Below are 14,476 nucleotides of genomic sequence, written 5' to 3'. Positions count from 1 at the left end.
TCTTTTTTTTTATATTTCCTTGAGAACGAAGCAGACGTATGTTTATATTTTGAAGAAAACGACAAGGAACACGAAAGGATAAATATTAAATAACAGCTGTGAAAAAACTATGATTTTTGTTTAGTTAAAGAAAAAAAAAGCAAATTGTGTTCCTTTAACACGTTATTAATGTGTTCAAAAAGGGAAATAAATGCGTTACAAACTGGCGAAAGGAATTGTGCGCTGTAAAAGATTTAGGCATTTAGAGCTAGAACAGAATATTGCCCTTACGAAAAAGACGCACGGGCTAGGAATTGTAATCTCTGTGATTATTGTAATATTTTCCTGCGATCTCTATTCGTAATACAAACAAACCACACAAGTTTATTGTAATATTTACACGTTATTGTGTGTGGTTATTGTACTATTTTTCTGTAGTTATTGTAGTATAAAATTACAATTTCCAGTTTGTGCGTCTTTTTCGTAAGGATGAGTTAGACTTTGACTATGCATAATTTTATTTTTCCTAAATAGCTGCACGGAATAACAGTGATATAAATGGAACTTATCTATCATAATGTACACACTAATACTTCGATATTCTGTGTATTGGGTTACTTATTGCGCGGATATTGTTACACTTAAATATTCAGGCATGTAATATTTGAATAATATTTAAGTACTCCGAAAATTTTTTAAATTGATATATGTATATTATAAAATACCTGAATATCTTTTTGAGAAAATATAACATTTTAAAAAAATTTATAAACTTTTTTTTGAATGGCTTTGCGTTTTTGTTCTAAAAAGAAAAGATGCAATACAATTAATACTTTGAGATTCTGATAACTATTACTCAATTATTTTCGCTTTTTGAGCCCCGATAAAAAAATCTTTATGAAATTATGTAACGAAATCTTGGATAAAAATTATGATCTGCAATTATGTAGATGCAATTATGAAAATGACAATGTTTAGGTATAAAATAACAGTTGCAATGTCGCAATGTCTAATATAGTGCTTTGTTTAATCGTAACAAGCTGGACCAATTTCAATGGAAAAACTTTGATCTGGGTTCCCGATATCACGCAAAGCCACGTCTATGATAGGAAGTCTTACTGGTTTATCCGTTTCATATGAAACAACAGTTTTACCCCAATGGTTTTGGTGGAGCTGTAAATTAATAAATATACAAATAAATTGCAGAATGCAAAGTACATCTAATGCTATATATTTATTAAAAAATGTTATAGCTGCATGTGTGTGTATTGTATTTGTTTCTTATGCATATCTTCTTTGATGAAATATTTTCAAACTCAAATAAATATTTATATTCTAATATGATTTAAATTAAATTCTAATCAATAATTAATTATTAATTAATAAATAAATCTAATTATTTATAAAAATAAAAATTCAATAAAATGTAAAACGTGAAAACGTTTATAAACTTGTCATATCAAAGTATTAAAAGTGAAATAATCACCAAATTCAAATAGAATAACAATGTTAAAACTATTGCGCTCGAAAATTGACTTACCCTGCATTCATCCATTATCATTTCGTATCTGAGACGCTGATTGCCTCGTGGTGATAATTCAGCGTCATTCCAAGCCAAAAGCTTCAAGCTCCTTCTGTACGTTTTTCTCTCGTAATCGAAGTAAGCCACACTATTTTTGCAATGATACGTGATGTTCTGATTTGCGTGTTTCGAAAGCAATTGCAGGAAACTGATTTGATTACTGTCCGCCTTGTATGTAATCTGAACGTAATAATTAAATTTGTTTTATAAACTTTTTTTTAATAATACACATTATATTTATAATTATATCTAATAATACACATTATATTTTATGTTATGACAATTAACAAAATTGGTGGAAGTATGTAGAACGTAATAATACAACCTTCATGCCGTTATCTATTTCGCTCAGCCAAGTCTCCTGTTGCTCAGTGATGTGAGTGATATTTGGTGAACGTGACGGATTCGGTAAAATGCAAGTTGCGCGTTTTTCAGCATCGCAATATACCAAGATTGCATCTCGAATATCCCCTTCGTTTGGATCAATCCAGTACTCGCCTATTAATTACGCACAAATTTATATTGATTTAAATATTCAAATGTATATTATAAATACATATTTTTAATAAAAAAATTTTTTCAATTTAGATTTTTTTTAAGAATAAAATTAATTTGCTTTTATACATTAAATATTTTTATATAGTTTTACACATTTGACGTATTTTATTTTAAGGAAACAAAATTTGAAAATTAACACAAGAAACGTAAAAAAGTGCAGTAAGGATTCACCAGATAATTTATCCGGGTAGGCAACAAATAGATCACGACAGGTTTTAGCAGGCGAATTTTTTTCACCATCTGGCTTCACCAATTTTTGGAACGACGATTTTAAATTTTCATACGCTTTCAAAAGTAACTCTCTTCGTTCCTTTTCAGTGATATCTTTACTAAATATTCTTGGTGGTTCATCACCGAGTGAATCTGGTCCTTTTGTTTGGCCTTGTCCTGTACAATAAAATCATAATTTTTAAATAAATATAACATTTTTTTATAAATATTATAATCCATAATTTATTAAATATTTGTAAATTTAAGTATTTTTAATATATTAAAAAGGATTTACGTGACATGGAAAAATTTAAATACATCCCAAAAAATATTTAGATGACATTTTGATTTTAGAAGTTTTTTATAATACGAATTAATTAAATATCACATCTATAAATATACTAATTTTATTTAAATTTTAGTTAACTTTAAAATGCATTATTTTGTTTATGATTTTTATTTTTTAAATATAGTAATTTGAAGCTAATTCTTTTTCCATGTAACATGTTCATACTATTTGACTTTAAAACATACCTATAAATGCTGCTAGAGATGCAGCATCGTAACCAAAACCGACATCCCCAGGAGGACCAGGTGGTCCAGGAGGTCCTGGGGGACCTATTAATCCATGTCGACCTTCTTCCCCGGGTGGACCTCTTGGTCCGGGATTTCCCGCAGGTCCGATGGGACCTGGACTACCTTCCCGTCCAGGATTACCTCTAACACCTGGTTCTCCATCTTTACCAGGAGGTCCTTGTAAACCAGGTATACCCTTTTCTCCTACTAAACCAGGAGCTCCAGGCAATCCTTGTAAACCAGTAAATCCTCGATGTCCCTTGGCCCCTTTCTGCCCCTCCTCTCCGCGATCTCCTTTTATTCCTTCGAGACCAGCTGGACCAGGTTTTCCTCGTGGTCCCTGAAATTGTTACGTGTGTGTAGGATTAAATTTTCGTATCATCATTACAAAAAGTTTTATTTTTCTTAAAAATATTCTTAAATTAAAATTAATTAAATTTGATGTCTTTAACTGTATTGTTAAATAAATTTTGAATAATTTCAAAGTTATTAGAGTTACATTAATGTAATTCATTACCTGTGGACCTTCCACACCTTGTGGTCCCATTTCACCTTTTGGACCACGTTCTCCAGTAGGTCCGGTAGGTCCAATAGGGCCAGGCGGTCCCTATTAAAAAAGAAACATGAATAAATTATATTGAGAAAAAAAACTTTTGTTCTTCAACATCTAAAATAATTTTTATTTATTTTTAGTTACTGAAAAAAGCATAAGATTAAAAAAATTCATTATATTTAAAAAAATGATTTTAGTGAAGCAAAAAATAATAATTTTGAAAATTTTTATAATGTAGCTTCGGGAATAAATTTTTTATTTAAATTTTATAAATGCTTCAGTATTATTCAGTATTCTTTAGTATTATTACTGATATGATATTACTTACATTTATACAGAAAAAAATACAAAGAATAGAAATTACAACGCACTGATAATCCAGGAGAACCTATTGGTCCTGCAGCACCAGATACTCCAGGCGGTCCTTTATCACCTGGTCGGCCTCCTATACCCGGTGGTCCTGGTTTTCCAACTGGTCCTTCTGGGCCGGTTTCTCCTATGTGACCAAGAGCACCCGGAGGACCTACTAAACCAGGAGGTCCGGGTGGACCTTCCGCTCCTGGTCTGCCGGCTTGTCCTGTTTCACCCTGCAATAAAAATAAATTATTTTTTATTAAATTATTTGCAAAAAAATGTCGCAATTATACACATACGTGTAATAATTATACAAGGTATTCTCAGCATTTAAAAAAACTATTTAAAACAAAATTGATTTTATCATTATTTATCCCCCTTCTGATCAAACAACTTTTGATTGGAACTTCTGAATGCATTATTTCTAAATATTAAGCACATTGTAAAAATAAGATGTCTTGTATATAATATAATAAATATACAAATAATCATAAATAGAAGAATTACACAAAATTGTTAAAATATAATAGCTATATTCTTACTTACGGGTGCTCCGCGTAATCCTCTATTTCCTATTGGGCCAGGAGAACCAGGTAATCCTGATAAACCTCTCTCCCCGGGTAGACCTTGAGGTCCTTGAGGACCTATCTGTCCTTGAGGGCCTGGGGATCCACTTTCACCTTTAATTCCATCTATTCCAGGTAGACCAGGGTTACCAATTGGACCTGGATTTCCAGGACGTCCAGTATCGCCCGCGTCACCTTTGACACCGGGCAATCCAGGAGCACCAGGTGATCCCATGTTCCCTGGTGGACCCTTATAACAATTTCAATCCAATATCTTATTTATTCTTTAGTCTCTAATATTTTGTTTATCTCACATCATGTACTCTTGGCAGTGTTTACCCTTATTTATATAAAATAATTTAGATAATTATTGGATAAAGAAATTTATTTTATTTCGGCACTTGTTCATTAAAATTTAATTCGATTTATAGAGATTAATGTCTTACTGATGGCCCAACATGTCCCACGATACCAGGTGGACCCATTAAACCGGGTTCACCTCGTGCACCAGGTTCACCTCTAATTCCCTTAGCACCAGTAAGTCCAATAGGTCCAGGTAATCCAATCTCGCCGCGACTGCCTATTAGTTAATGTAATTTAATTATTATTTCGTATACATATATCAAAATAATTTTATTAATATTGTGTACTATTATATATATTACCACATAATATATTAAATATTACGTCAGTTATTATTAATTGTAACAATAAAAACAATTAGAATAATTTGTTTATTACCAGGTAGTCCTGAATTTCCTTGTTCTCCTTTTAAACCTGGATATCCGCGATCGCCTTTCAGACCAGGAAGTCCAATTAATCCTTGTGGACCTGGAAAACCTTGCGAGCCCTGTAATCCATGAGGGCCTCTTTCGCCTGGATTACCATGAGCTCCGGGCTCACCAACGGGACCAGGAGGACCTGGATCGCCTCGTTCTGCTGGTTCTCCAGGAGGGCCAGGGGGTCCAACTTCTCCTTGTGGACCGCGCTCTCCAATATGTCCTATAATATGCAAATAAAAAATAATATTTTTAAATAAAAATAATTTTAAATAAAACATCATGTTATGTTAATGTTTATATTTTACAGATTAATTTAAATATAACTGATTGAAATATAAGCTGATTAAGAGCTAACTAACTAATAATTAGTTAAAAAATTACATAATAATAATAATATAATAAAGTTAAACAATTATTAATTTTTAACTTAACTTGGTTTATTTTAAATGAGTTGCTTTTTAATTTTAATTATAGTTACTATTAAAGCCTACAGACTTATTAATTCATCTCCTAAGCTAAAAATTTATTTGTATAAAAGAACAAATTGTAAAAGAGAAATATACATTTTATTATATAAAAAATAATATTTCTTTGTTATTTCACATCAAGTTAATTTGTAAATAAAATATATATTATTCGATGGTTCTTTAAAATTATATTGTTATTTAGCATAATTTAATTTAATTTTATAAGTAATTAACTTTAATTTAAAATTTCAGTTAAAAAAAAATTAACTTATCCAACTCTAAATATAAGTAACATAAAATGTGTGCTACCTGGTGGACCTTCAGGACCGATTGGTCCAGATGTGCCTCTCTCTCCTTTATGTCCAGGTTCTCCGGGTAATCCTCTCACACCAGGAAGTCCTAGTAATCCCGGTGAACCAAAACTTCCTTTATCTCCTTTAAGTCCTGGTAAACCCTAGAATAATGTATAAAGATTTCTATGAATATATACAATATATAATTATATTTCTCCTTATAATGCATACACTCTATTTCAGCACAAACCACGCGAATACAACTGTCATATAACATATATTATACATATATATATATATATATATATATATATATATATATATATATATATATATATGGATATCATATATATATTTACATATAATATACATGTTATGTAATAGTTACTGTATTTATTGAAATCATACATTATATCGCATAAGAGAGAAATGTTTAAAATTGATAAATCACTAATTTATTAATCCATTATAAAAATTACATTTAAATTTACATGTTTATTTTGTACATTTAATAAAAAAGATAAAATACATTTTAAAGAATTAAAATAAAAAATAAAAAAAATATTATAAAATTATTTATAGTTAACAAATAAAAATAAAACATTTACTCATAAATTTGATTTGTTGTTTTCTATGTTTTCTATGTTTCATATGTAATTACAAAAAGATAAATAGATAAAAACGTACAATGAGACCATCAGCGCCTTGTGTCCCGGTTTCTCCTCTGGAACCCATAGGCCCTGGAGGTCCCATGAGCCCTCTTTCTCCCGGAAATCCTCGCTCTCCTCTATTACCCACTAATCCCGGCGGACCGGAAGGTCCTTGTACTCCTGCTTCTCCGTCCTTACCAGGAACGCCCGGATTACCGGCTGCGCCTGGAAGACCCTGTGCACATATATTTATTTGTAAGTATATAAATTACACTAAGCTTCCGCATCGCGCAAAATAATATTATATTTTTATGGTGCGCGTACTTGAAAACCTCTAGGGCCGACAACTCCCGGAAGACCTCGTGCGCCGTCGCTTCCTGGTGGTCCTGGTGGACCCTGTACTCCAGGAGGTCCTTCTTTACCGATATCTCCCCTTGGACCAGGCGAACCTGGATTTCCAGGTTCACCATCTTTTCCACGTTCTCCCTAACACAATAAAAATTTAAATAAATATCAAAAACTTAGAAAAGGTATATTTGTATTAATAAAAAAAGATTAACCTTGACATCCAAAATTACAAACATGTTACTTTCCTTATAAAATTACAAAACTTTTATTTGAAACATTTTTTCGTGAAAAGCTTATTTCTTTCGAGTTATTTATGCGTGAGATATTTTTATGCGTGAATTATCCTGTATATTTCCTAATATATCAATGGTCTACTTGCAAAATGTTATATGTTTAACCGACATAAGTCAAACATATAACATTTATTGCAACATTTTTCAAGTAAACCATCGATATAGTCGTTATTGGTAATAAAAAATTAATTACAGGATATCCTCTTTCCCCTGGTAATCCTAATGGTCCTGGTAAACCCTGCGGTCCAGGTGGTCCCTGTTCTCCAGGTTTGCCATCTGCACCTTGAATTCCACGTTCTCCAGGATTACCTGGTTTCCCAGAGGCTCCAGGCCTTCCCATTAAACCACGTGCACCCTAAAGTTTTTATTCAATAATTATACATTATAATATTTTTATAAAATATGTATATTAAAATATTATTATATACTTGTAATCCTGACGGTCCAGGTCGTCCAGGATCTCCAGTAGCACCTTTGGGTCCAACAACTCCCGCAGGGCCACGATCACCAGATTGTCCTAACAATCATTTTATCACTATTTTATATATACTCGTAATTATTATATGTATTTATTGCATTTTCAAAAAATAAAAATGTATATATCAATATGTCATAATTCAAGAGAATTTTTTAAAATTTAAATTTTAAAAAATGAGAACAGGTCTTACATCATATGTTTCATCGATAAGTGTACCAATTTTATCAAGCTATCAATATTAATAAAGTGCAATGTTTAATTTTCGAGAAATAAGAAAATGTCGCTTTAGAAGACCCACGTCAAAATAGCGATTTTCCTCAATTATTCAGTTATTATTAATAAAAACTGCAAAATTTGCAATGATAATATTTATATGATTTTCAAAAATGTAAAACTACTTTATTGTTACAATGTATATTAAACAATTTACCTTTAGATCCGACGGGACCATCCGAGCCAGGAAGACCACGTACACCAGGTGCGCCACGTTCTCCAAGAGGTCCTGCAGCACCAATTGGCCCACGCATACCTCTTTTGCCTCTTTTGCCCTCATTTCCAGGAGGTCCTGGAAGTCCACGCGGACCAGGCATTCCAGGATCACCTTTCACTCCAGCATCTCCTTTAAAACCTCTATCACCAGGAAGTCCCTTCAAGAATATCGTCCAAACTTTATATGATCTAAAAAATAAATTTTTATAATTTTTTAACGGTATACTAATTATGCATACAGGTGCTCCTTTAGCGCCAGAAATTCCAGGATTACCCGGTGTTCCGGGTTGACCTCGAGCGCCCGGAAATCCAGGTACACCAACGAGTCCTACTGATCCAGTGGCTCCCTTCTCACCAGGTGTTCCATCTTTACCTTGAGGACCTTGTGGACCAGTCTCACCAGGTTGTCCTGGACGGCCACTTTCGCCTTTGAGAAAATATTAATTAAAAAATAAAAATAATAAATACAACTATTTTCTCCAGTGAATATAACATGTTTATAAAGAATTTGCAATTGTTTTTATTTAAATAAGAATTAAAATATCTTACCTCGCGGACCTTGTAAACCCTGACTTCCTGGCGGTCCCTCTGGTCCTTGATCACCTTTGACTCCAGGATTACCTGGAAAGCCTGGTGAGCCAGATTTACCTACAGCACCCTACAAGCGATATTAATATATACTTTTAAATAAACGCAGAAAATGTGTTTTGATAAATAAACATTATTCAGATGCATAAACATCTAGAAAAAAAATTAGAATTTTTCAATCAAACGATTAGCTTACTTACAGGTTGTCCAGGTGATCCAGCAATTCCGTCGAGACCTCTCAATCCGGGAGGACCTGGTGGACCTTCTCTACCTCTTTCACCGCGAGGTCCTGCTGGACCCTATGTCATAATCAGCATTTGTACAGAAAAACATTTTATGATATATATGTTTTTACCATCAAAATTTAATTTACAATTACATCATATATTTTTATAAATTTGTTTTAAATATTGTATTATACATATACAGTTGTACGGTATTGAGGAAGATAATTTTTTGATAAGCGACAATCCTTCTCATAAAAACAATATTTTGACATCTAGCATAATATCGGAGAAATTCAAACGTTGATTAAAACGGGACACTTTGTATATATAGCTTTATTTATTTATTCTGGTAGCAATTACATACCATCGATCCTACTGGTCCCATCGGCCCAGGCGAGCCCGTAGATCCTTTTTCACCAGAAACTCCTTGTTCACCTTTGGCACCATCTAGACCAGGAAAACCATGATGACCTTTTAGCCCTGGAAGTCCAGGTATTCCTGGAAGACCACGTGGTCCGGGAGAACCAGGCGATCCTGGTGAACCGGTCTCACCATCTTCTCCATTGATACCCTATCGTTAATAAAATATAAAATATTTTATTTAAATATTTTATATTTTATATAAAATGTGTATTTATATAATATGTGTATTATGTATATCTCTTTACATATAATATATGTAAAAAGATAGACGTAATATAACTACAATATATATAAAGAAAAGTCGTCAATTTCGCCCTTTTGGAAACCTTATTTCTATATTTTACCAATATTTGTATCTATATTTTACCTTGTATATTTTCAAAACCGAAACACATTTATTTGAGTTGAAAAATACTTTACTTTTATTTACAAGGATACTATGACTCCTTAAATAGGAGAATAAATTCATTTTAAAGAAATAAATTAAATCATATAAAAACATTTAAAAATAATTTTACGTCTTTTCCAGGCAGTCCTGGTAAGCCCCTAGGACCTGATGTGCCTGGAGGACCTGGCGGACCCATTTCGCCGCTTTCACCTCGTGCACCTTGAAAACCTTGAGGACCAGGAGCACCGGGTGCACCTAAATAGAATGGAAATATTAACCTTGTTTTGAACGTTTTTAAGATGAGAGGAACCATTTGGGAATACTTCCCTTTATTTTATAAATTACTAGCTTTAATTTTACAAAACTTGACGTTTTACGTAAATTTGACGTTAAAAATTCAAAATAATGCATTTTATATGATAGATTAAATTTTTAAAGATAATCTAATTATCATCATAAACTAATCTAATTATATATATTCAATTTTAGGGAATTTTTAACATTGCTAAGAAAAATCAAGTTTTCAATTTCGTTTTGAAGCTTATGTTAACCAAGTAAAATAAATACTTATAGATGTGTAAAAAAAATTTACAGCACTAGAGAAGATTAAGTACAACTGTTAAAACAATTATTGCTTAGAAAAGATTATTTAAATAAGATTAAACAAAATTGTTAAAAAAATCATTACCTACCTGGAGGACCTCGAGGACCCATCGGGCCTACTTGCATTTGAAAGTAAGCCTCTGGTCCATATAAAGACGCTGCTGCACCTGATGGACCTTTATCTTCATTTGCTTGAGACAAAGCCAATTGTTGATAATATAGAGATACCTATCATAATCAACATTTATAGGTACATTAACAAATTATTACATATATAAATAAAAGTTATAATACATATTAAATAAAGATTATTAATAAATTACTCACGCCTATCATTTTTTAATATTCGAGAAAAATTGAAATAGATTTAAAAGAAAAATTTATTTATATAATTATTACACAAAATACTTATTTCAAATTTAGTACTTTTTATAGATACATCCTTTGAATAAATCTTTCGATTTTTTATTTCAACTATTTTTTCCACACTACTATTTTATGAACATAACATAAAAAAATAAAAATGATTTTAAATTATGAAAAGATTTCTTACATCAGGTACAGGTCCTGGAAGTCCAGGTGATCCCGGAGTTCCAGGGATACCGGGTTGTCCAGGAAATCCTACATCTCCAGGACGGCCAGCGTCTCCAGGTCGACCAGGATCACCCTAATTTGTAAACGTTACTTTTTGTAAATTTTATATTATTTTATACAAATATTTTTTTCAAATAATTTTAATCATAAATTTATAAAATTATTATGACTATAAATTAACGAACAATTACTTACCCGTGGTCCTGGTATAGCTACAGAACTGTATATACTTTCTCCCGGCAAGATCTCCGTAGGTGAAACCTGAAGAAAAGAAACTAACAATCACTATTCCTTACAATACCTTAAAGAACATCTTTTTTTTTAATTTTTTAATTACCAAATAGTTTGTACTTACTGAATGATCCTGGTCAGATGTCGAACTAGTCTCCTCTGTAGAATACAATCAAAATTCAAATGCCAGAAAACGCGAACAAAAAGTATTTTCATCTACTTATTTTCTTTTGTTTTTTAGTGTATAAAAAATTTTTTAATTTAACTCTACACCTACTATGATCAGAAAATTGAGTTGTCGTGGGAGCCGGTAGATCTGTAGGTGTTCCTCGTCTCAAAAATGTTTCCGGTGCTTCTGGCCATCCTACATTAAATAATTATATACTATCGCTTATAATAATTGCTTTACAATAATTACTATTTATTTTAAATTTATAATAATTATTTAAAATAATTTTAAAATAATTTTAAAATAATTTATGTTGTTTGTACCATAACGTAAAATTTTCGCATGCTTACCTGAAAATCGCGACGGTGGTAACGTTGTCGTCTCTGAACAAACAATATTTTTATTAAATAAGTTATTAAATAAAAAACCACAAGTCTACTATTATTAGTAAAAACTTATTATTGCTAATCATGTAAATAGTCTATAAATTTAAAATATCTTTAATATTCTTAAGGAAGCAAAAGCCAGAACCGGAAGCTTTAACCGTGGACGATGTTAAATTGCATTCGCAATTAATAAATTGAAATAAAGGATATTAACTAGATTGCTCTGATTAAAAGGAGAGATTAATTATTTTACATGGTGCCTTAATCAAATTAATCTGCGACGCAAGACTTCCGATAAGACTTTCTGTTTCAAAACTATTAAACAACTGTCTTCCATTTACAGCTACATTTTTGCTCAATTATAAATAAAATTGTTATTAAATAAAATAATAATCTTGCATTATATTGGACAAAATAATAAAAAAATAATAAAAAATTCTGAGAGATATTTAAAACGTCAAAATTTCTTTAAAGTTTCAACTTAAGCTTGATGAAAGAATTCTATTTCATTTAAAATAATCCTAATTGTGTTTTTAATTTAGTGTTAATTTTGAAATCATAGAAATTAATCCAAAATTCTATAAATATATCCTGGGTATGTTTTATATAATCTAATTTTTCATATTAAGCGAGAATTGAGATTTATCGTTATTTAATTGTCTTTACATAGTAATTCATTACCATTAAAAAAAATGTTTTGAGATATGCTTCATATTTGTGTTGTCATAGATAAAAAAGTTAGATAAAAAAAAAGATATTGTTAAATTAAAATTTCCTTCTCTATTTTTCTTATTTATTTCTTTTATTTATTCCATAATCTAATCTTTTAGCATACTTACCGTTCTTTTCCTCGTATTCGTCGTAATTATCGTAAAATTCATAATCGTAATCGGTGCCAGGCTGCTGACCTTGAAGCTCCTGCGGCTTGGATCTTTGTTTCCTCAACCGCTTTTTTACGGCATTCACTTGATTCGGCAAGGGCAACAGCAGCTGGACCACAAGAAGTCCCGTGATCAGCTCTAGAGCCTGCCGCTTCATCGTAAAGTCCCTCTATCCGATAAGGGTGAAAAAACTTCACTGAAGAACGGAGAAAGTATAGATCTTAATCCCGATTCGTCTGCATCGCGAGACTGAGGGCGACTAAACTCGTGGCAACCGACGTGTCATCTATTTAGCAGATGTTCTGCATGATGTAGGGGAGGTCATCATCCTTCGTTTTACAAGATGCACGCGGTTCTCCCGCCGTCTTATTTCGCGGCCACCCCCTCGCCGTCCTTTCTCTTGATCAATTACACTTCTTCGTTTCCTCCCTTTCTTCATTTACACTTGTGTTAAATTTAATATATCGCATATCTGACGGTTCACTCAAATTTTCGTATTAATTTAATAAAAGATGAATATGTAGAAGATAATACAAGTATTACGTAAAAAATAAACACAAAAATATTTTTTATACACAAAACAACTTATAAAACCAGCAATATACACGGGCTCCCGGAAAATTCAAATATTACAAAAAATTTAATGGGCAATTGGGAGTCGATGCTCGTAACTTATACATATATAGATGGTTGAACTTCAATAACTTTTCTAGCCATCTTTTGCACTTTTATCTAATAAGTATTATCAAACTGGATAAATAATAACAAAAGTTTATCAGATAAAATACTGATCAGGATCTATGATCGTTTGAAATGTTTTCCGATTGTTATTAATCGACATATATTTATACATACATTAAGTTATAAATTAACTTAAAATTAATTTTAAATAATAATTACTTAACATTATATAATATACTTTATTATTCTCAGTTGTAAATATTCGTAAGAAATATGCTACGAAATAAAAGAACTTCTTAAATTTGAATGTGTCTTCAAAGTCCTTGTTAAATAGTGTCGCGGTGAGTTCATGGAAGATCATGTCAGTATTGTCAACGTATAATAACCGTTATTCCACGTATTGTCAGAAGCGAGATGACGCCGCGCAATAGAGGTCATCACCTTAAGGGTTGCATGCGACATGCATCATGGCGCCGTTATCTTCACCCGATTTTTTAATTAAGCATAAATTTTCTGTGTAACGACAGATCAAGACCTCTTGAAATCTAATCGTGACATAAATTCGCGCCTATTCGCCTCAAAGCAAAAAGTGATACAAACAAAATTTATTCCTTATTTATATTTTTATCGTTCCGAAAATTCAATTGTCATACAAGATAATAAAGTTAATTCATAGTCGCGTAACCCATTTCATTTGCTTCTAATTAATTAGTAATCTTAAATGGATAATTGACGTTACTCAGTACAACTAAATTGTTTGATATTAAAAGGAACAAAACAAATTTAAAATTAAATCAAAAGAATACTTTCATCGTTTTTCGGAACACCCAGTAATTTGTAGAGAATACATTTTCTTTTTCTGACTTTTGTTTTATTTATTTCGTTTAATTTTAAAAAATTTTAAAGGGTAGAAACTTATAATATTTTATAGAGATCTTCTAGCCAGTACTGAATAATTCAACTATATTTCGCTACGGCCATCACATACACATCCTTGAGTTGAACGCGAACGCTCCATTGAAACGCGAGCTGCGACGACCTAGTTTGCGATAAGCGTTCCGCTTTATTTTTATCAGTTAACGCCAGAGAAGTACACGGGCTCCGATACCAAGATGCTGCCGTTTCCA

General features: G+C 31.6%; 1 protein-coding gene across 1 annotated transcript; it reads right to left on the bottom strand.

The window, feature by feature from the left end:
• Positions 1-479: 479 nt before the first annotated feature.
• On the bottom strand, positions 480-12,958 carry LOC105208111 (collagen alpha-1(I) chain). Its single transcript, XM_011177873.3, has 28 exons — positions 12,627-12,958; positions 11,752-11,784; positions 11,510-11,596; positions 11,357-11,391; positions 11,197-11,262; positions 10,961-11,074; positions 10,497-10,635; positions 9,935-10,059; positions 9,358-9,564; positions 8,967-9,065; positions 8,728-8,836; positions 8,418-8,605; positions 8,120-8,336; positions 7,640-7,728; positions 7,405-7,566; positions 6,895-7,056; positions 6,608-6,805; positions 5,937-6,081; positions 5,120-5,380; positions 4,825-4,958; positions 4,359-4,628; positions 3,830-4,045; positions 3,423-3,512; positions 2,864-3,245; positions 2,291-2,506; positions 1,887-2,059; positions 1,520-1,741; positions 480-1,152 (listed from the first exon to the last, which is right to left on the bottom strand). Exons 1-28 carry the CDS (start codon positions 12,823-12,825, stop codon positions 1,006-1,008), a joined length of 4,485 nt encoding a protein of 1,494 aa, XP_011176175.2. The 5' UTR covers positions 12,826-12,958; the 3' UTR covers positions 480-1,005.
• Positions 12,959-14,476: the final 1,518 nt, after the last annotated feature.

This window comes from Solenopsis invicta, chromosome 1 (genome assembly GCF_016802725.1).
Source record: "Solenopsis invicta isolate M01_SB chromosome 1, UNIL_Sinv_3.0, whole genome shotgun sequence".
In the NCBI taxonomy this organism is placed as follows: Eukaryota; Metazoa; Arthropoda; class Insecta; order Hymenoptera; family Formicidae; genus Solenopsis; species Solenopsis invicta.
Note: the sequence above shows the minus strand (reverse complement) of the source record. Positions and strands in the feature narration are given on the sequence as shown.

Coding starts and splice junctions, on each gene's coding strand:
- LOC105208111 (XM_011177873.3), bottom strand. CDS start 12,825: ATGAAGCGGCAGGCTCTAGAGCTGATCACGGGACTTCTTGTGGTCCAG. Junction 11,785..12,626: donor CGAATACGAGGAAAAGAACG/GTAAGTATGCTA, acceptor TTGTTTGTTCAG/AGACGACAACGTTACCACCG. Junction 3,513..3,829: donor TAGGTTCTCCTGGATTATCA/GTGCGTTGTAAT, acceptor CTTTTTTAATAG/GGACCGCCTGGCCCTATTGG.